This window comes from Cryptomeria japonica, chromosome 10, assembly GCF_030272615.1.
Source record: "Cryptomeria japonica chromosome 10, Sugi_1.0, whole genome shotgun sequence".
Taxonomy (NCBI): Eukaryota; Viridiplantae; Streptophyta; class Pinopsida; order Cupressales; family Cupressaceae; genus Cryptomeria; species Cryptomeria japonica.
In genome coordinates, this window is record NC_081414.1 from 464,806,150 (window position 1) to 464,830,528 (window position 24,379).

At 36.8% G+C, this 24,379-nt stretch overlaps 1 protein-coding gene across 3 annotated transcripts in view; it reads left to right on the top strand.

The window, feature by feature from the left end:
• The first annotated feature begins 7,911 nt into the window (after positions 1–7,911).
• The window catches only part of LOC131858720 (SNF1-related protein kinase catalytic subunit alpha KIN10-like), a 115,681-nt gene continuing 99,213 nt past the window's right edge, over positions 7,912–24,379 (top strand). For 2 of the 3 annotated variants that reach the window (XR_009359058.1, XM_059212097.1), the window contains exons 1-2: positions 7,912–8,152; positions 8,500–8,724. Coding sequence is in view for 2 of the 3 variants with exons in the window: in XM_059212097.1 (XP_059068080.1) it covers positions 8,538–8,724 (187 nt within the window). In the remaining variant the exon portion in view is untranslated. The remainder of the gene's footprint in view (positions 8,153–8,499; positions 8,725–24,379) is intronic. The other variant, XM_059212098.1, reaches the window with a different exon arrangement.

A 24,379-nucleotide genomic window follows, 5' to 3' on the forward strand; every position in this document is an offset into this window, starting at 1 on the left:
CATCACATAACACCATAATGATCTCGGAGTTCACCCCTAAAGGGCTACATCTCCGGGTCTGCTCAACTGCAAGACCCCTCTGATAAATAATAAAGTTAAGAATACAAGAGGTTACACCATTACAATCCGGCCATCAAGGCGAAATACAAACAATATACAAGCGACCGCACCGGTCAATAAATACATAAACGATCCCTGAAAAGAACAGGATCCAGCTGAACATAATCAAAGCTAATACAAAGGTCCAGAAGAGAATCCATAAAACTGAGTCATCACCACCCAAGGTCTAACATGAAACCGATACTCACAAGGGCAGAGACAAAAGGACGACTCACAAAGGTACTCCTAACAGGACAAAATGACAACACACTAGCGAACGTAGGGACAAGTGTCATCACACAACCTGGTATGGTTACCATGGCAGGTCTTCATAGGTCCCGGCCCCATACACTGGGTTACCCTGGTAACCTAATCCGAGCCTCCGGCCCATCCAAGCCTCATGTGGACCCACACATCCTCTCGTGAAGACAAGGATGGTGGTTTGCCATTTCAGGCCTTCTCACAGCATGTCGAATCTATGATAGCACTCGTCCCATGTGTGAGGCACAATTATCTTACTTAGAGATTACATTCTAATCTACTGTTAGGTTATCACTTATTAGACTCACTTTCGACGGGTTACCCAGCAGCCACTTTGGGCGCGGCCCCCAATCGAAAGCCACTTTCCCATACGACACTAGACTAAACTCGGACGAACTCAAAAGCCAAGGAATAGACATGGTCAGACGAACGGAGTTCAAGAAGGGAGAAACAAACATCTAGTCAAACACGACTCAAAGAGGTATACTAACAGACGGTACTCTCACTAGAGACCTGACCGACTAAGGTCAACCATGAATCATCAATTGACACCCACACAAGGGATATGACCAAATACGACACTACCACAACACAACAGTCAACTCGGAACCGAGGACTGAAACAGGTACCCCAAATCATTCCATACGACAGGGTCCTAACAAACAAAGCACGACTTGCCATTTCATATCAAAAGCGAATACAGAAGTTAAACTCGCATAGGCAATAATCGGAAAAGACAATATTTCCTCAAATTGATTTAAGCATAACAGTTGATCCAATTCTCTAATTGATCTAAGTTTTCAAAAAGCATTGACGGGAAATCACCGTTACCAGGTGAGTACAATACCACAATTTACAATAGTACCATTGTCTATTCCTCAAACAAAGGGAAAATATAACTTAACCATTCATTTTACTAAATGAGAATATCAGTAACTAAACAATTTCCCAAATGATATTAAATTAAGTTCCCAAAAGCACATCGTTTAAATTCAAATATCCAACGATAAAATATCTCACGTACTTCTCGATTACTCAAATGATATGTTCTAGAATAATATTTAACATCATCAATTAGTAATTATATCATATTTCAACAATTTTTCAAGAACATAATATTCTATTTTATTTTTAAACAATACTATCTCAATTAGCCAAATGCTCTAATCAGCTAGAAGGTAAGATATAAATTTATTAATCCAAGATCAATCAGAATATAATCAGTAATATTCAATTGCGAAATTAACAGTTTTAGAACTTAATTAGAAGGAGTGCATAAGTCATGTAATGAAATTGAATAATAATTAACCTATAAACTCCATTATAAAATTAATCAATATCAAATTGTCATTTATCATGATTATGCCACCTTAATCATAATTAAGAATCTAATTACCACTTAACATTAAAATAACTTAACATTAAAATATTATTAAAATATTATATGCATTTTAAAAAAAAAAAAAAAATACAAAAAAAAAACATCTTAAAAAAACTAATTTAAAAAAACGCATTTGAAAAGGGCGAAGGCGGGGCCCACCTCCCAACGGGGACGGCTAGGCGCCCAAACCCTAGCCGCAGGCGGGAATCCGAGTGGGCGGCGCCACTGTGGTGCCCGCAGGTCCCGCGGTGCCCTGCGGCCACCGCGGCCCCTGTGGCCACCGCAGTGTGTCCGCGACCTCTGCGAGCAGAACAAGGCACGGGGGGAGGGAGAAAACGGCCACAGCGAGCGGGGATGAGCGGGGGAGGGGAGGGGGAGGCGGGTGGAGCTCCACTCCCCGCCCTCCGACCCCAAACCCCGAGTTTAACAGACCTCCCATTTTAATAAAATTCCACAGTTCGAAAATAATAAAAACGCCACGCCCAATATGAATGTAAGTTTCGATTAATATAATTTTGGTTTAAAAGAACAATGATTTAGTATCATATTTTCTTGATGGCATTCATCCTTTCCATACACAAAGGGTTTCAAACACAAATGGGTTTCAACACCCAAAATAAATTGAAGAACAGCAAAACCCCAAATTTTATTTTCATTTAATCCCTTTTTTTTTTTTTTTTTTTTAAACTTCAACCAGATTTCCATAAACACCAAAACGATCTTCTTTATGCAAGAAACCAAGAAATAACCAGAGGCCTACCTGATTTAGCAATCCTAGCAAGATCAGAGGAGAGCCCCAACCTGCAAGCTCCAAGCAAAATTCCTTCCAAAATCCCCCAAAATTTTTCCAAAAAAAACATTCTCCAACCAAATATTCTCCAAAAAAAAATCCATTCCCAAAATTTTTCCAAAAATAGGGTTTTAATGGAGAGTTGACCAAAAATTCCATTTTTTGGAATTAAAATTTTTATTTAAAATTAATTCTCAAAAATAATTCTTTTCTAACTTTAACAACAAATTAAATTGCTTTTCAATTCAAAATCGATTTTTCTCATCTAATTCAATTTACCCTTTCTAATTTCAAATGCCAACAGAATACAATTAAATCTATTGCAATTAAAACAGAACTTTCTTTTTCGACAGCATATACAAAATGCGTTTAATATTCAAAATCAGCTATTTAATTGAACTTACTCCCACTTTAAAACGAGCAATCCAATATCGATAAAAAAATCGCATAACGAAATCCCGGTTAATCTAGTCCATTAATCCTCAATGCACGAATACATATTTAATCAAAATAATTACTAAGGACTAATTAATCAATTTTACCAAACACACCAAGCACGCAAATCGAGAAGGTCAACCAGACAGACGACTCGCAAACCCAACCAAAAAGGGATTACCGACGACGACTGACGATGCTCACCTGAGCACAACTAGGGTCAACTAGGGTCTTACGACCACCTAATCCAACTCTAAGGATTAAAGAGGTACACTCAAACCTGCAATTCCAGGTGAAGACGAACCTCGCACTCATGCGGCATTGTACCTGAAATCTCCTGCAACCAAGAGTCATACATGCATATATATATAAACTTAATGAAAGCGTTAGCCCGATATTAATACCACGAAATAGGAATACCAAACAACTTGCATACAACTAGTGTGGGAACCCACATCAACAGCTATGCATTAAATCAAACATCTGACTATAATCATTCCATTAAGATAAACTAACCAAGATTAAACTGAGATTAGAGATTGATTAGGGTAGGGGTACTACACAATCGACTGACAACACTCACACGAGTGTAACTGCGGTCAAGCTAGGGTACAACAACTATCTCCTCCACTCCCATATATATATATATATATATATATATATATATATATATATATATATATATATATATATATATATATATATATATATATATATATATAAGGCATGCTCAGACCTTTGAAACCAAGTGGAGTCGATACCCGGTACTTGTACCTGCAATGTCCTGCACCAAAGAACCACACGTGCATATAGACAATATACATACAGACATGGTAAACACACCGATGAAGGAGAATCGTGACGTTCCCTGTCTCACCGGAGTGAGTGAAAGAAAATCATCCCCTCGCATCCCAATACACTTGCAAACACGCAACATATAAATAACGCATTGCAATATAAGGGAAAAGTGTCAGTCCATGATAATGATCCATAAAAAATAACATTACTCATAAGCACTGAAATACCGCATAAAATCATACACCATAAATCTAGATAAAGTATGAAATAACATCACATAATATTTGAATCAAAATACAATAATGTTCCACAGAACAGTCACTGAAGTAACTCAAAACATACAAAAGAGGTTGATCGAGGAGGTACTACACACTTCAACATAAATACAAACAATAGAGGATTTTTTTTCTTTTTCTTTTTTCTTTTGACAAAGCCCAAGTTTCATAAGTTCCTATTGAGCTACCTATTGCATGAAAACTTCTTTAGTCCATAACCACCCAAGTAGAAAAAAAAGCTTTAATGAAACTGGTAAACGGGAAATAGTCTCCTTAGTGGGCTCAAAGATAATAGTCCAATGATCTAGATAAATATTGGTAGAGCACGAATTAGGGGACACTCTGAAAAATGAAGTTTTTTCCTTCTTTATTTGAGAATGTTGCCATGATGAAACTCCTTGTGCATAGAGAAATATTGATATCTCTCTTGATAATTGGTCTCCATACTTTATCTATCTTCAAAGCCAAAAATTATATGAAGACCAAGGTGAACTTGCCTACTAGAACCAATTCAGGAAACTTGACTAGCATATTTGTTGAATTCATCAAGTTTTTTTCTTCTTTATTTGAGAATGTTGCCATTAATAAAGCCCTTGTGCATATGAAAATATTGATGTCTCTCTTAATTATCGGTCTCCATTCTTTATCTATCTTCAAAGCCAAAAATTATATGAAGACCAAGGTTGAACTTGCCTACTAGAACCAATTCATGAAACTTGATTAGCATATTTGTTGATTTCCTTATTGGAATATAATATTGATGTCTCCCTTGATCAATGATCTCCATCATTTGTCTATCTTAGAAGCCAAAAATCATATGAAGACCAAGGTGAACTTGCCTACTAGAACTAATTCAATAAACTTGACTAGCATATTTGTTGATTTCCTCATTGAAATATAATAGATGACTCATCCTCTCATTTTTTAACCAAACTAGAGGATATCAAGCTATACCAAAGAAAGGGTAAAACTACTATAGCCATAAAGGAAAGAAACAAATGGTTGAGAACCTACCAACAACAACATCATGGTATGAATGAGAGTTATTATAGAGACATTGCCAATAACAAACTAGAAAAAATCAAGATAAAAAATAAGTTTGAAGAGATAAAAAAAATATTAAAAAAGATGCATAATCATATAAGAAAATTAAAGACAACAAAGAATCTGAAATTTATCATAAGAAATTTTTGAGGAGAGAATATTAACAAGACTAAATAGAAAATACTTGTTGTCCTCGTTTTTGGCTAAGTCAGAAAAGTAAAACAACCCCTACAAATTTTGTCCAATTTGTAGTCCACGTGCTCTAAGCATGCTTTTTGAGGTAGCCTTTTTCCCCCTCGCATGTGATTTAGGACCCTCGATTCTTGATTCGAAGGTTCTGGTCCTTTTTTAGGCCTTTTAAGTTAGTTTTGTGTTTTGGTGTAAATCGGGGTTACAAACCCGAATTACTTCCCCTTCAAAATTTTGTCCGATGCAAATCGGGTTTGTAACCTCGATTTACACCACTTCATAGCCAAGTCTTTCATATCAGGTGCAAGTCGAGGTTATAATCCCGACCTACACCTAAAGCCTTAAAAAATCTAAGCCAAGTCCTATTTTGGGTGCAAGTTGAGGTTATAACCCTGACCTACACCAAGTTTTCCCATTTTGGTGTAGGGCGGGGTTATATCCCCAACCTACACCAAGTTCTCCCTTTCTGGTGCAAGGCGAGGTTATAACCCCAACCCGCACCAAGTCTTCTCATTCTAGTGTGGATTGGGGTTATAACCCCGACCTACACCGAGCCCCCTTGAAATGGTGTTGGTCGGGGCCATAACCCCGACCTACACCAAGGTCTTATCCAATGGTGTAAATCGGGGGTACAACCCCGATCTACACTGAGTTCTCCCCATCACGGTGCAAGCCGGGGTCATAACCCCGACCTACATCAATTTCCATTTTTCATTTCACTAAGTGCTTAGAGTTGGTGCAAATCGGGGTTATAACCCCGACTTGCACCATAATTCTTTCTCAGGGGTAAATCGGGGTTATAACCCCAATTTGCACAAAAAGTCAATTTTTGTTTCCTTTGTTTTTGCTAAGTGCAAATCGGACTTATAAGTCCGATATGCACCTATATGATTTTTGACCCCTCCCAAATGCAAATCGGACTTATAAGTTCGAAATGCACTTCATGACCCCCTTTGGTCATTTTTGTCCAACTCTGGGAATTCTTCAAATCCATACTGCAACTCCAGTCCAAATGCCAGATTCAATAAATTGTGACCAGATTATTGTGAAATACAAGCTACCGAGCGAGAACATGAAGACTCCATTGGTGAAGAATGTTGGAAACGAGACAAGCTCTAGACACTTAGTCATTTTTATGCATCTCTAGTTTAGTGACGTTTTGTAATAAGACTTCGACACTTCAAGTGTCAAATTGTATTCATGCTTTTGCATCTAGAACTTGCACGTGTCCTAAGTCAAATCGAACTCTACCTTTGACTTGGTCACAAATTAGTTGTAATTTTCCTAGCTTCATGCTGCACCTCTCCTCTATGTATATGAGGTTGCTCATTGTAATTTTGATTGTTAGGAATTTTTAACATATATGCCAAAACTCTACCGAAGTGAAGGGCCAAAGTGAAATTTTGTGTTCCTATTGTGAATTTACAAACTTGATGAAATAAGAAGAAAGCTTTGGCATCCAGACTTTGTGTTGGATTCATTTGTGTTTTATGGTGAGTGTTCTTATGTCATTTTGATTGTAAATTCTTATCTTGCTCAAGTAAAGGTGTTGTTGAGGAAATATTGTTAAAGAATAAAAACAATTGCTGGTTTGTGTTGTGTCATATTTCAACTCTTGTTATTAGGATTAAGAATCGGCGAAAAATAGCATTTTAAAGACTTTGAGTTTTATTTTGTCATCTTAGTAGAAGGAGATAATAACTTGAAGACTTTGAGCTTCATATTGTTATTCCAATAAAAGATTATCAAAAGTTGTAATAGGATATCAAGTTAAAGACTTTGTGCTTTACTTTATTGTCTTAGTACACAACCGTGGGCTACAAAAGTTATTTGTAAAAGGTTGATAAGATTATATTGACTACAAGACTTTGAGCTTGAACACTATTTTCCCATCCAGAAGAAGCAATGCGGGACTTTGTGTCTTTATGAAAACTTTACTTCTTTACTTATTTGTATTTGATCATTCCTATATTTTGGGTTAATTTGTAACATTGAAAGTGTAAGAATTATTACTCCTCTATATTGTAAATTCTTTCTTGAAAAAAAATGAGAGAATAACATCTATTCTGAAAAAAAAAAGGATAGGATGATGCACCATCCAAGTTTAGATTAGAAGTCAGAAGTTATATTCATTTTTAAATAGATAGAGTAGTAAGTGAAAGGGGAGCCTTCCCTAAGGAAATAGGAGAGATTTAATCTCACACACTGTACTTGAAGCTACAATTTTGTGAACTTCTAGAATTTGCAAAATTTTCAACCAACAATACTTATAATTAATTTTATACTAATATACTTCCACATCTATCATTTATTAATTTTAATTAATTTATAATTATATATAAAAACAACTTTATACTTATATACTTCTACATCTATCATTTTATTAATTTCTAACTAATTTATAATTGTACATAGAGACGAAGAATAAAACTAGAGAAAGTTTATTTTCGTTTAAAAATGTATATAAAAAATTTATTCCTACCCCTCTGTATCATGAAAATAGCCTTTTGGAATGCGTCGTGCGTGTACGTCCCCGTCCAAAGATGATTAATTGACAACTTTAGGTAGGCGGGGCCCAGGAAGAAGCTTAAAGAATAATTGAAGCCCGATCATGAAAATATAAAACGCCAAAAAGCTATACAAGGGTTTACAATGGTGGAATGGGTGCGGGTAATTCCACTTTTGGCGTATGCGGGCAGCTCAGGTCTGCAAGAGGGGAATGTTAATGGCAGCCACGGTGATGGCATACATAACCTTAATTCTCCAGAAATAGAATCAGAATTAGGTTTTCTCTGCTCCTCAACATTGCGTAAATGCCTTGGTTTGCGTTTGCGGGCTTCAGAGGCTTGGACTCGCGTTAAATTAAATTTCAGGTAGCAGGTATGCTGCGAATTTCATTTCTTTGTTTTGTTTAAAAACCACGGTTTTGTATTTCCAACAAAATTGGAGCTCCAGTCCCATGCAAACAATGGAATTCGTTACATGGATTTGTGTTTAATGCACTTATGCCAAATTTTTCCCTGAATTTTTGTTGAGTCATGAGTAAATCTTGACACTTTGGCATGCCGTGTTTTCATAATAATGGAGTCATGCTAAGTTGCTCTCTATATACAATAATGATATGGATATCACTGCATCAGTATCAGCTTTCGTTCTTTACAGAAATCGGTAAAATGTGCCCTGGATTGTTTTCACTTCCCATGTTCACCGTGATTTTCTCGTTGCAGATTAAATCTTGATTGGAAAAGTTTTGAGTTGAAGAAAAATGGAAGGCTCATCTCGAGGTAGCAGCAATTTGGAGATGTATTTACCAAATTATAAGCTTGGAAAGACTCTCGGGATTGGCTCATTTGGTAAAGTGAAGATTGCAGAACACGCTTTGACAGGACATAAGGTAGCCATAAAGATCCTTAATCGCAGGAAGATAAGAAACATGGATATGGAGGAAAAAGGTGTGTAGCTTACTTGAATATGAACTTATGTTGTGAACTTGTATTAATGAAATAGTGGCCTTTTCTCAGTTATTGATAAAATTTGGAGAGCATACATGATTTTTTTGGCAGTTGTAAATTCTATTTTTCCACGTTTGTTGCTGGATCGAGCTTCCTCTTGATATATCATATATGTTATTTATTTGCTACTCTAGTTTGTGTTTTGTAATAAACTACATGAATATATTGTATGCAATTAACGAAGCTTTGAGGACATCTAGTTACTTCACTTTTGTTAGCTTTTAACAGTTTTGCCCCAATTTTTAAAAACAATATTTCCAAAACCTGGGTCTTGGGTGGCATTGACATAGTTGCTGATGGCAATGATCTTTGTGTAATGAACTCAGTAGTTTCTATGGGATAATACATAAGAGATTGTTGATCTGGAACAAAGATTAAACGTACGTTAACAAGGGCACTGACCCTTAACATAGACCAGAGATTATCAACAACACTTTAACAACACCTTAACAGCACAAAACAAAAAACAAAATTTTAAGCGAGAGTCTAACAGTAATAAAATAAAGCAGCAGGGGTATACCCTGTAAGTCTAGAGAAACATTAATCAACATCATAAGCAAAAAAACAAACAGACCTAGACCTAGGGGGCTGGCTTACGTAGCCCAGCCATCTCAATGACATTGCCCCAGTCTTCAGTTAGGAACCATTAGAGTTCCTTGCAGGCTTGTTTATCCACATCATCTTCAGTAGTCTTGTCTTGGAGGAGGCAAAGGGTCGTCGCCGAGCTGTGCATGATTTTCATGCAAAATTTGTTGATGCTGACCAGCTGCTTATCTCCGATGTCCCATTTGCGCTTCATCTCCCTAAGTTCCTCCTTCAAATTCTGAATTTCCTTGTCCACTCCAACGCTGTCCAAATGGTTCCGCAGCTCTCAGACCTCACATTTGAGGGCCTAAATCTCATCATCCCTAGGGTGGTCAGTGGGCTTTGCTTTCTCATCCATTTGCATTTTTTGTTGGTCCTCTTTCGCAGGAGAGCATCTCTTGTCTTTTTTCTTCTTCCCCTTTTTCTTGTCGCTTATCTTACCCTTGTTCATTCCTTCCACAACAAGCCCTTCGTTACCCTTGACCCCTTCATCCAATTTAGAAGCCATCGTAATGACTGGGTCCACATTCTGTATAATTTTCTCTGGGATCACATCTTCAATATTCTCAACGGGGAGCTCATTTGTTGCATTCAAATCTTGAGGGCCCAGTGGGGGACTTGTTGATGTGTGTTTTATGCACATACGAACATAAAATAAAATACCAAGGTATCTTATCCTCTCTTGAACAAAGTCTCTCAAATGCTATGCTTTGCAATCAATTGAGACAACTCCAAGGTTACGAAATGTCAGGTCTTGATGTGTGGATAAGCTCAATGGTTGATGTGATATTGCTGGAATCACAAGGGGACTTACGTTGTACATGAATGCTTGAATACTTGGATGTTGTTGGAACGTGGGACTAACTCATCTAACAAAGAAAGATCAAAAGGAGAGGGTTTAGAGAGTTTAATCTAATTCTAAGGATAATGAAGATAATGGATGGTGCTTTGATAGACAAATTCCCCCAAACGTAACTTGGCTTCGCTAAGACAAGCAACAACTACACCAAGTTAGTGCAATCTTCTAAGGAGTCGAAGGATTTTCATATTGAGGATCATTCATTCAAATACCCAATACTGGCGCAACTTGAGCAAACATCCACAATTGTACTTAGCAACCATAATCATAAGGTTTAGGCTAACTTTGCACAAATTCCAAAAGTATGAACACTTAAGGAATTCATCAAATATCAATGAACTTCATCTAAACTATGAGGTTAAAGAACAAGAAACCATGCAACATGTAAAAAGAATGCCACAATTCACCATAACTTCAATGAAACTAGTGTATCCATTTACAAGCCTTGGCAACAAGTTCTGCCTTTTCTCCTCCTACACTACTCCTAACTTCTAATGATCTAACTACTAACTTCTACTCTTCTACTGCTCACAACTCTATTAACCTTTACAAATGAGAGCATTGAGCCTTATATAGATAGCTCATTACAATTAATGGCTCAGATTGATTCAAGATCAACAAACAAGATCGAAAGATAGAAACCCTAATTAGGGTTTGTTACAATCACCATTACATTGACCAATGAGAGATGAAGGTAGGTAAGATAAATAATATTTGATGTAGTGGCACATGTCACTTGCTCCCTCCTTGAATGAATGTTGACCTGGTACCCTTTGATTGAACGAATGGTGATTGCAATGCCACCTCAGCTTGCCTTGTAGACTTAATCAATTTGCCTTGAACATTCTTCATGATGTTTAGAATTCCCCGTGATACTTTGCATTTCATCCATATGTTAGGAAATTCCTCGAACTATTTCCTCATATTTGGAAAATTTTCCCAATCTTGAAGTATTCCCTTCCTTGGCACTCTTTGATATTGAAATTCCTTGATGTAGTTCCTGATTTTATAATGTGGAATCCTTTGTGCATATGTCTTGAACTTGCTTTCCTTCATTTGTTCACCATCAAGGTGAAGTCTTTTTCTTCATGTTTGATCTAGTCCACATCTTTGCCTTTGGAAATCCTTGTCCTGAAATCCTCTTTCAATCTTTGAAGTGTTGTGCCTCCCTTCCTTGTAGCAGACCTGCAAAACAAACAAACATTGAATCAAACCTCTATGGGATAAACTTTATTCCAACCTTGGTGGGAAATCCATCCGCATACGGACGGATCAGTCCTCAAAACATCTGCATTATCCTTGTCCCTTCCTTCACTCGGTGGAAATTTGAGGCCTATAGGGACTACTTCATTATTGATTTTCATTCGAAGATTTGTCCCTTCCTTTGTAATTCTGCCCTCAAGTGGAAATTCGACCCTCATCCGGACTCATTGTCCTTGAAAATTTTGTTCGATTGGATCATTATTTGATAGTGGAAATTTGAACTCCATCAGGACACCTCAATGTTCCTTACTTTGTCCAAATAATTTTCCAGAATTAATGAAGGTTCTCATTTCAAATAGTTTTCAGACCTATAAGCTCATGAAAATCAGAAATTCAACATTAGGTAAACAAATTCTGGAAAATACAAGAGATTTGATCAAAATTTGTGTTTGATATTGTTGGTCATTGCTACTGCTAGGATATGTTGTTGTCATTGATGTCAACATATTCTTGTGTATTGCTCCGGTGATTGCAGATTGGGGAGATCTTGTGACCCAGTTTGCAGTGTTGTTTTGCTGATCATTGTTTTGCAGAGTTCGATATATCCTCTGGTATATTCCGGTGTGATCAGATTTTGTGCTGAGATTTTGGGATATTGTTTGGGATGGTCTTGTGTATCTTCATTTCAGATGGATCATGATTTGGTGCTCCGCAAGTTATCTTTCTTTGTGACAGTTGCTGATTGGTTATGTTCTCGAGCTTTCAGATGTTGATCGATGAAGATTTGATAAGTGGTGTTGGTGCAGTTGTTTCTGATGTTTCTAACGTGCTTGCTGGTGTTTCCTAGTCGTGTCCTATTTGTTTTGGTGATCTGCATTGATCGTTGTGCAAGTTTTTGGTGGTTTTCATGAATCGGTGATGATTTTTGTGTTATGCAAGCGTGTTACAGTTGATCTTGGCGTGATTTCCGATGGAGTTGTGCGTTTGGGAATTTGATTTAGGTCCATGCTATGCTATGTAAATCATTATGTTGGTCCGGTGGCCGATATTTGTATTGTGTAACGTAATTTTGTAATTGAAGGTTGAGGGTTTGGCCGACCTTGTTATCAAGGTTGATGAATTGTATATATATTCATGTAATTTAGATGTCAATGTTATGTTTGCATTATTAGAGAGTGGTGAATGTGCGAACAAGAGATTTATCCTTTGGTGTTGAGATTGAGAAGAGATTGGTGTTGTAGAGCAGACAATTGTGCTTAAATGGAACTGTAATCAAGCATTTGGAGATGCTATTCTTTCAGTTCATTTCTTCCGGATTGTAGTCCGAATCTTGTTGCAAGTCAGTGAGACTTCCTTGAGGGTTGTAGTCTTCCGGGCCTTCATCCTTTGAGCAGTGAGCTCTAGGCATTGTGCTTGAATGCATGTGCATTCCCCATTGTAACATTTCCACATACTACTGCAAAGTATCATCTTATTGTGGGTAGGTTCCCACCGTGGTTTTTCCTTTAACCGGGTTTTCCACGTCAAAATCTTGGTGTTGTGTGTTGTGCTCTCATTTTGCTCTCTTATTACTGCAGTTTATGAGATCTGTTTTTGTAGTTAAATTTGCTGTTTCGGTGAATAATGATTCACGCCCCCTCCCCCTCCCCCCTCTTAGTCTTTCTTCTTGGTTGCTGCTAACAATTTGTCCTCAGAAAACCTGATTTTCGGACTTAATTCAAGTCTGATTGCAATAAATAAGTCTGAAGACACCCCAATAAACTCAAAAAATGTATGATTCGGTGCCCAAAAATGAATGTCCAGGCTTGAAAATGTCACTTGGAAGTCTGAATACACTAAAAAAGTGACTGATTTTGATATCAAAGTTGTAATAAAGTCTGATTTTCTGAGGACCGAGTCTGAATACGCCCTCCAAAGGTTTGAAAATGGCTTCCAAAAGTCCGAAGACACTCTGAAAATGATAAATATCAGTGTTGGAAGTGGTCACAGTCATGTCACACACTTGCACTTGAATTATCTCACCCTTAAGCTAAAAAATGGCCTAGTCTGAGCATAACTATGGTGGGAAATGAAGTTTTAGTCTGAAGACAACTCTAAAAATGGAGTTTCAGACCTGCACCAGCAATGGTGTACACACAAAATGCTCCAAATTCATCAAAAATGATGCCCAAATAAAATTGCCCCAGCTGGAAATGTAGTTTCAGATCTGAAAATGGAAAGTTCCAGGTAGGGACCGGCAATGGTGTCCAAGAGATGATGTCCAAATCCTCCCAACCATGGCGCCAAATTCCAAATCTGAATGTAGTCACCCTCTTTCAGCAATGGCGCCACATATTGTCTTCAAATATCGCCCAAAGTATGAGGCAATCAGCCACACACACCAAATCGTGGCGCCAAACAAAGAAATCTTCCAAGTCTCCAATGGTGACCAGCAACCTGCAACAAATTTGGAAATTCCCCTCAACAATGGTGTCTAAATGACACTTGGGCAAAAATTGCCCAACTTGCCTCCAATTAGCCACTTAACTGTCACATCAGCCACTTATATTATTATTTTAATACTAGCTGGGTATATCTATACACATTTTCACCTTGATATTTCACCACACAAGCGATTTGGGATAAAAACTTGCCTTTTATACAGCTTGGGGGAAAATTGCCTTGTATTGGGATAATAATTCTCATTAACCTTTGTCATAACTCATCACAAATGGCATTTGGGGAAAATTGATCCCCATCTAGACACTCAGAATTCACAATTTCATTCACTTTGTCCAAAAAAATCCACTTTGGGGAAAAACGTGGGTCATTTGGATACCCAATTCTTTCATTTTAGTCCATAAACCTCATTCTGGGGAAAATCGATCCCCATTTGGATAATCATCTGCATTCATTTCCTTGAATTTGTTCATAAACTGGCTTTGGGGAAAAACAATCCCCATCAGGATAAGGAATTTTGTCCGCATTAAAGTTCATACTTCATTCTTGGGGAAATTCGACCTTCATCAGGAAAATTTCCAACACTTAGGCAAATTTTGGGCCTCCTAGTGGAAAAACGTGGTCCATCAGGATAAAAGTCTGGACAGTTGAGGAAAAACGCCCCTCATCAGGATTTTGAATGGGGAAAATTAGGGTCCATCGGAGATATTGTAATGTCCCCTATTTGGGAATTACCATATTTCAGTCCTAAGGCAACAATTCTAAGTTGAAATTAGAGTTGTAATATATTAATAAATACAATTTTGTCAAAATTAAATATGTTTTATTATAAAATCCAAAAATAGTTTAGAGGGCAGAACTTATCTTTCTCTGGTTTAACAATGGGAATGTAATGTTCCACTTGCATACCACAAAGGACAAAATGCTACCGCCTGTAACTTAATAATAATGCTGATCTGATCTATATGTCACTGTCTCTGATTTTACATTTTGTGGATTATGTGATGTTCTTACATGCTGTTTCTATTTAACACTTTCTTGTAACTATACATCTATGACCTAATAAGTGTGTGACTTAACTGAGCCATCCAATAGGGATATAGATAGACATTAGAACTTCTCCTTAAATTAGTAATCCCTTATTACATCACTCTAAGGTGAATATACAACTCGCAACTTTTGGGAAGCCAACCATAATTATTTCATTTCATAAACAAATCATTGCTTTATATGAATAGGACAGTTGGTTATTTTTACTATCTATTAGTTCTTCTCATCACTACTATATGATTGATGATCTTTCTTATATAGATTGCTGAATATTGGCTTTAATCATATCTCTTAGTTGTTGTTGCTGTTTTGGGATGTAAGCAGGTCCTTACGTCTTGCAATGGGTGAGTGATCCCCCAACATCCTTCCGCAGTAAATTCACACTGTTTCAACTTCAAATAAATCACCACTCTTATGAAACATAGCTTTAATTATTTGATTGTTAACAACTTCTAAAGTTGGAAATGGTTCTTATGTAGCTAGCCATGTTGAAGTCGCTGTCATTACTAAGTCTTATCGTGGCCGTTTCTTTAGCTATCATGTTAGTTATTAATTCAGACTTCAATTATTCCATACGATTGCTGTTTCCAAGCCGCCTACTGCTATGTTCTGAATATGTTCATGAGAATAAAGCCTCCATGTTGTCGATGCAGGTATCTGAAATCCAAAACACTCATATCCCTGCCACCAAGTTGGTGTTCTTTAATTACTTTTTTATCCACATCTATTCCGCTGTCTTTCCGTAATGAATTCTTCTTCCCACAGTATAATATATCGCTGTATATGCCCCTTACGACATTTCTTTCTCCAATAAATATTCTAGGCACTGAATGGTTGTATCTTATGGAGAATAGACATGCCTTTTAATAATGATTAATTAATTCTTAATCATCGCATTACTTTATTAATATTAATTTCATAACCGATAATCGTGTGGGAAGATAGTGAATGATAATCGGTTGTCTAATGATTGGCCATCTGACTACTTCGTTGTATTCTTTTATTGTCATCTCATAGTAGAGTATTAATTTATTTGATTTGAATATTTCAAAAATATTATTATTTAAATAAATATTAATTAAATAATAATATTTAATAAATAAATAAATAGCTAATAATAATTTGTTGATAAAGATATTAATTAATAATAGTAATTATTTCATTTAGGATATAAATAATGATCAAGGAGGGAACATGACAAATATGCTCAAAAACTTGGGGAAAAACGTCCCCTATCAGGATAATTGACCCTTAGACCTTAAATTAACGGATTTCCATTGGGAATTTGATGATTTCCACACTCAAAAACACCTAGACATGTCAAATTTCATCGTTATAAATTAGGACATTCACCATTTAACTAGATTCTGAGCAAGAAAATTAGGATTCCATCGGGATAAAGTGCACTTTTGACTTAATTTACCTACTAGGAGCAAGAAAACAACTCCTAAAGGACCCCTTGACGCTTAGGCACAAAAATATCACCGACCTAGACTCATTTAGACATATTTAAACTCAATTTTAAAACTTGCTGCAACCTCAAACTCGGACAAAATTTAGGATCACACTTAACAATTTGACATTTTAAACACGTCACAATAGGACCAAAGTCATTCACGTTGCCAACACTGCCAATCTCTTCCCGCTTAGGTTTATTTAAATTACCGCCACCTTCACCCATTTCAGGATCATCTTCAGTATCAACGACAATTTTATTCTTATCCTTTTTCTCACTAGCACCCTTGGAGGCAAGCCTTTGGGACCTTCTCCTTCCCTCAGTTTCCAGAATAAGGTCTTCTTCATCCATGGCTTCCGAGCTGGAATTGTCAATCACAATTCTTTTCCAGTTTCCAACGGATTTACCTTTGCCCTTAGGGCAAAAGGGTTTTCGCTCTTTAGCAATCAAGAAGGAGGGGAAGGTAGGGGGGCTCAACTCTGTGATGGTAACTGAGGAAGAGGGAAGAGGAGAGGAAACAAAAGCTTCATTAGAGAGCTGGAAGAATTTGGAAGGGGCCACTCCACTCGCAAAGGCCATCCAAAGGTGAGAGGCATGTAAAGGTGGTTGAACTAACATAACGTTTCAGGGGGGTATAAGGCCAAATGGTAACGATAGAGCCTGTAAATCAGACCTTGGTGGAGGGGGATAGGTTGTTTATCCTCATTCTTTGGGTCTAGGGCTTCCTTGATAGAGCATTCCAGAGAATGCAACAGATAGAAAGGCAAACATAAAAGATCACGGTTTTTGAAATGATTTAGGAAGAGCAAATGATAATAATAATAAACTTTGTGGCAACCCTCAAGAGTGAAATATTTCATGATCATTAAACATACCATGCCCCACGGATGTTTGAGTTCTTCTCTGGTGAAACCAATTTGCAATTTGACAAGGGCCTCCTTCCCCTTGAAGAATTTGTTGAGGCCGTCGCTGTTAGCCACATGACTCATCCGCTTCCATCTTCTTCCCTCCAGAGAAAGGCCATTCGCATGAGCAGTAACTTACTCAGAAACTTGAAAGGAGATTCCCCCAACAACAACTCTGCGATTATTCCATGGAACAACAAATTAAATAGAGAGTTGTTCATCATATCCACGTAGGTTTTCCATGAACTCTGCCACGCTACCTTCAATGCAGTAGTTCCAAACCATCGAGTCCTTCTTGAAATCCTCGGGCTTATCTGGCTCAAAGCGAACTCTATCCCCTCCCATGGCTGATTCACTGAAATTAATAGCTAAAGCGCTTTCTTGAACTCTCGACATAAACCCTTTAGCATGAAAGATAACCAAAAACACTGCCTTGTAAAAGTAAGATTAGCTTTAACAAAAATGTGAAAATTATGGAAATCATACAAGCCAATGGTGAAATAATTGCTCAGATTATCCTTCGGACAAAGAGACACGTGCGAAGGGTAACTCCAGCCTTGTGAAGTGACGTTAGAGATTATTGACTTCGCCTTGTAATGGGGGCATAAGGAATAATCATTAACAAGACACACACATGTCCATTCAAGCTCTTTTCTTTCCATGAGTGCACGAGTTTCTAGAGGTGTCACATGTGCTCCAACCCAAGTAAACTGCATCATTAAAAGAAACACAGAGAGGTAATACCAAGTGATGATGGCGAGGTGGTCGCCACGCATAGAAGCCCAGTTGGCAATCCACATCATATGACCGTTGTTGCCAGTCGACACCAAGTCGAGATTATTCAAATTTGAAAACTCCCTTTTTTGGAAACACCCACATCCCAGATGAGGAGGGCGGGTAAAATCAGAAAGGTGGATATCCATGGGGGATTCGAGTGTTATATGTAATGTCCCATTCCTGAACTAAATAATCAGATAATAAATAATAATAAAATTAAAGTTTAAATAAAATAAAAATAAATAATAATATAAATAAATATAAATAAGTAATAATAAAGAAGACTTGGAAGAAAATGTTGACGTAATACCCTTACCATGTGTTATCATTAAAGCCAGCAAAAGATATTGAAATTGGCCATCAAACCAAGGAGAATATAAACAACAAAACCAACATAAACTTGTAATCATAGCATCATGATCATACCATAATAGCATCATATACATCAAGTTTAATATCAAAATGACAAAATATTCAAGTATCATTTTTTCAACTTTCAACAATTTAAAGTTTAATTATCAAATGGATTCTCTAATTCATCATCCTCATTCTCCTCCTCCTCATCCTCCTCATCATTGACATTGACATTAGATGAACCAATGCCAATGCCACTTGCACTTGCACTAGCACTAGCACTAGAAGTTTGCTCACTATCCGAGTCATCAAATGCAACAAGCTGAGAAGCGGAAGCATCCAAATCAATATGCTTTAGTTCTATATCCCACATCTTCATTTCCCCTTGGTTGTAGTCATGTTGCTTGTGTGAAAGAAGACGTAGGTTGGAATGCACATATACTAAATTCTCCGCTCTTTTTGATAGCAACCTATTGCGCTTTACTGAGTGGATGAAAGAGTATGTGCTCCAATTTCTTTCCGAAGCAGATGAACTAGCAACTATGAAGACAAAGTAAACAATTAAAGTTATACATTTATAAAAATTAAAATGAAAAATTACTAGCAACCTATGACGACAAAGTAAACTATAAATAAACTCGTGATAAATTTGTGATAAAAAATTGACAGCGAGAGGTTGTAGGTTTTGGAAGCTTGTGACATGGAAGTACCACCAACTGTGAGCATCCTTCTTGGATCTATGACGAAGAGCATCAACACTTAGACCATTTCCATTTGCAAATTTTATGAACTCATTTGTAACAATATCTTGCAAATCATCATCAGGAGAGAGTCTAAGGAATGCTGCCTTGTACCCATCAGATACTTCTAGATCTCTCCATGGTGGACTCCTTCCTGGTTTTTCAAGAAATTGATCGTTATAGTACTTTGGTGTTAAGGCGTAGGCAAGAAGATGCAAAGGAGTGGTCATCTTATTCCACCTTTTGACCACAATTGCTTCCACTTCTTTGAAGAATTTCTCCTTGGGGTCATTCTCTCTTGCATTTATGATGCACTTTATTTTTTCAAGCATTGAGTCAATGCCATCATAAATCTCACCAATGCAAGGCCTATCCATGTCGGTATAGCGAATCATGCTCATAACGGGCTCTGTGAAACTAAGGAGATATGTCACAAGATCCCACAATGACTCATTCAATGTCCGTTCCCTAATTTTTGCTGCCCTCTCACTGCTACTCTGCTTCCATATAGTCCAATTTGTGCTGATCACCATATTGCAAAGTGTCGCTTTAACTTTCGGAAGTCGTCTCAAGATGATTGTGTTTGATGCAAAACAGGTCTCAACAACCTATAACACAAATTAATGCCAAAATGATTAAAAAATAAAGTCAAACTTTAAAGAAGAATACACAATATAGCTTACACAATGATATTATGAACATTAAAAATTAAAAAAATCAGAAAATATAGCTTACACAATGATATTATGAACATTAAAAATTAAAAAAATCAGAAAATGTAAAATTAAATTACTATTTCACTTACCTTCAATAGCTCCAAATTCGTAAAGGATCTAAAAATCCCTTGAGACACGTGGTAGTTTGTGACGAACATCTAGATGTCCTCAGTCTCTGCATACATATCCACATCTTTGATCCATTTAATTTTATTCCCAATCTTTTGTAGCATAAGATTGAGTGAATGGACCGCACAAGGTGTCCAAAAGATGTGATCACAACGTTCCTCAACCAACAAACCATCAACTCTACAATTTTTTGCATTGTCCGTTATGACTTGGACAACATTGCAGGGTCCCACTGACTCAATGGTGGAGATGAGAATATCTGCAATAAATTGGCCATCTTTTACTTGGCACTCTCAATCCACAACTTTCAAAAACATTGCCCCTTTAGGGGACACCGCTATGATATTGATCAAGGGACGATTTTTAGAATCTTTCCACCCATCTGAAACAATTGATACACCTGTCTCAGCCCATGAATCCCTAATGGGTTTCAATGCATCTTCAATCCGCTTCACCTCTTTTTCCAATAAGGTTCCACATACCTTCTCATAACCTGGGCCCTTATACCCTATTGGAGCTTCATTAACACTTCTCAACATTTGCTTCCAATATGGGGAGCGAAAAACATTGAAAGCCAATCCATTTGCATATATGCACCTTGCTACATCTTGGTTGGCAATGTCTCAACTCTCATTTTGAAATGTGGTTTCTAAAGGCCCCTTTGTTCTTTTGCGTGTCAAGGGTGCTTCACTTTGAGGTTTAGCCGTGGAAAAGAAGGGGTGGTTTTCTACTACAACATTGGGATTAGATGGGGGTTGCATTCGCTTTGTGTTTTTTTGTGTGGTTTTGATTCAATCTGCGGGCTTCCCTCTCTTCTGCCGTCTCATCTGGTATAGGTTTACCTCTTTTCCAAGGCATTTTTTATGCCTCTTCCTGGTATTCCACACAAATGGCCTACCACCTGAAAATATGAACTATTACATTCTTTACCACATCTTTGACATCTCCAATGGAATCCCCCACCTCATGGAAGCGATCTTATAATTTCAATATACTTCCATAGGGGAGAATTTGGATCATTTCTTTGTTTTGATTGTTCATTTGTGCCAATGGAGGAAGAGGTAGTTGCCATTCTAGTTCCTATGGCAAGAAATAATATGAACAAATTCAAAACAAAAGAAAATAATGAAAAACAATTAATGTTTCATGTTTGATAATTTGTGAAACAAAAATAGTTGAAAAAAATGTTCAAAAGCCTACCTCATTCAGCCAACGGGAGCTTGCAAATGTGTCAAAATGATGCTGCACACTTGTTGAAGCTTGAAAAATTAGTCTTCAACTCCTATTTGATTTTGGAAGCCAAACTTTGTTCACCCTTTCTTCAACCTGCTAGCAAAAAACTTTTGTTTGCAACACAAATGAGGAGAAATGAGCCAAGTTTATGTTATAAAACTCATTTTTATGGTTTTATTTTCATTTTTTAAGGTAGCGGATGTAAAAAGAAAATTAAATTTTGCAAACAACTTGGCATTTTTTGGCCACTGGCCGCCCGGGTTCGACCTGGGTCCATCCTGGCACGAACCATGCCTATGGAACATGGATCCTGTCCAGACCATAGGCAGACCGGACCAGACCAGGACCAAGGGGCTAGGAGGGCAAACCCGGTAACCTAGGATTTATGTCAAAGAGTTTGCATGCATGAAAAGAATAAGGTGTTTCTGTTCTAGTTTTTGTTATGCAATACTATTGAAATATATATGCCCAGAGATTTATTTCATCATGCATTATCATGGCATTCTTGATTTAATCTTTCAGCTATGCAATCATTACATATCCATGCACATTAATAAAACAAGTAGAGAGATTTATTGTAACTTTTCACAAATACTGGAATCAGACATTTCTGACTGGTGCAAAGTTCTCTCTAACAGTCCAGGCTGAATGCATATAAAATACCAAGATTGGCCAAGGAAAATGGTTCCAAATCTCCAGCAATAGGAAATAATGCCCTTTTGAAACCACTTTAACCTGTATCTTCCAACGCCAAACCTCTAGAGACCCTGTTTGCCGTATAAAGTGATCTGCAATCTTCCTAGAATCTGACACCACACTCAACAAATCACTTTCAGTGCCACCCTTAACTGATTTATGCCTGCAAGCCCCTTGAACTACACTCCTGTTCACATGCCTGGGTCTCCAAAACAGAGGTCATTGCATGGGATTTGTAGAGGGAGAACAAAACACAGAATGAAAACCCGCAACTTAGCACTGCAAAACCTCAAACCAGAGACAGGAAATGTGGGCTCTCCGACGGGAAAGAACATTACACGAATTAGAGGCGGCATGCATAAAACTGGCTAGGGCCAGAAAGAACCCATGAAAAATTCTTGGATTTCTCCAAAAAAAACCGCTGCGCACAGAGACGTTTTCAACCCTGCGAAAAAATTCACAATCTGCAAATCCTCCAATTTCTCCTTCTAAAAGAATTCACTTACAGAAAAAAAATACAGAAGTCTTTGTAATTTTTTTTAAAAGAGAAGACCTGCGAAAATAAATTAAAAAAACCGAAAAAATCTTTGAACTATTTTTTTATGAATTAAAAAACTTCCGCTCTGATACAATGTGATGGTAATTGCATAATTGATCAATGAAATGACAGAGTACATATAGGCAATTACAAGATGGTCTTTCCATAAGGAACAATTGTAAACTAAAGCTGAAAATAGAAACAATCTTTTCTAACTAAAATAAACTAAACAAATAATTAAATACTTTAATACCATCAAAGTCTCACGACCTGCTCTTGAGGTAATATGCCTGCTGTATATGCATATCACCCAGAATGTAGTGCTTAGATGCCCAAGAAAATAGCACATACTAGCCCAGCTGAGGAATTGCAATGTCCAGCAGTGATCTCTAGTTGACCAGCAACATGCTAATCCAAATGCCTCAGTGTCTGCAAATGTTTATCGCCCAGCAACAAGGATTGATCTTCAAACCATGTGTCCCTCCTTTAATGAAAATCTTTCAAACTCAACCAAAAATTCATTAAATTTGTATTGGTTGCAAGACTTCAGAAATTTAAACTTCAATTGTTGAGTCGTTGCATGAAATTTGTGTGATTCTACCTGGTAATTGGCCAGGGTAGATCTTTCACCACCAAAACCAATTCTCTTATGGTTTTCATCCTACGGATTTTCTCCACAAGAAGCTCCAAATCCACATTAGAGAAAAATAAATCAAGCATGTCCAAATGAGCCTCCGATTCTTCTTTTTATATTTCCCTTAGAACATTCCCAAAAGACTTTTCAAATTCCTGCTTCAAATATGTCTTTAATGTACCCTTATAAAGTGTCCTCCTGATATTTCTTTTATTTTTCACTTTAGCACTTTATTAAATTAATCAAAATAATGCTATCCTTAAAATGTTACATTATTGGACAACTTTAAATAACTAATTTATTTTTCTATTGTATTCCAAATTTAGCCTAGGGGAATTAATAGGCTAAACAGCACCTCTAATTAATAGGCTAAACATTATGTATGAATTATATAATATTCATATAATTTATATTTAATGACATCATATATTGTATCAGACTTTAGTTTTATTATTTTAATTTATTCATACAATAAATGTTAGAAATAAATTCTTAATTATAGAATATTTAAATTACCACTTTATAAACTATACAATACACTATATTATTTTATATCTATTTAGTTTTAATTAAATAGTATAAATTATATAAATATTATAATATACTATTTATTAAATACTATAGAATGGGGGTTATTACTTTTGTATAGATACTATTGTATACTATTTATTCCTCTACTGTTAATAATGGAATTCATTGAACATTGGTGAGGGAGAGTCATGGGGAACCAAGTGACTGGGCAACGGTCATCAATGGACTTTATCCGATTGTCTGCAAATATAGAAAACGTCGGTTTAGTTTTGGCAGGAAAAATCTAAAAAATTCCTTGTCACAGCATTAATTTTTTTTTCTATAAATGCATCTGAAAATTGTGTCATTTTAGGGTTTTTTAATCTTGCATGGAATCGATCTGGGAAGCTTAGTTACTGGTAGAATCGCATGGGTACGGGAGACTTTTGGCAGAATCTTTTCAGTGTAAAAAAGCCAAACTCTAACCAAATCCTTAAGTGTTTTTGGCTTGCTTCTGATTCCGGGACATTTTGTACTTAGAATTGTCTGGTAAGTATGCTGATTCAGCAACTTAGGTTTGACCCTCTTAAGTTATAATTTTAATGATTAATCCCATTTTCATAGTGAAAAATTTCCAAAATCCCTGGAAAATGTATGATAGACGTTTTGGGTCTTAGCTTGGCTTAATCTTGGAAAAGGCAACATTACATCTATATTTAGAGTTGAGACACACCCCTGAGGATAAGGTTCCCTTAAAAAAGGACCAAATCT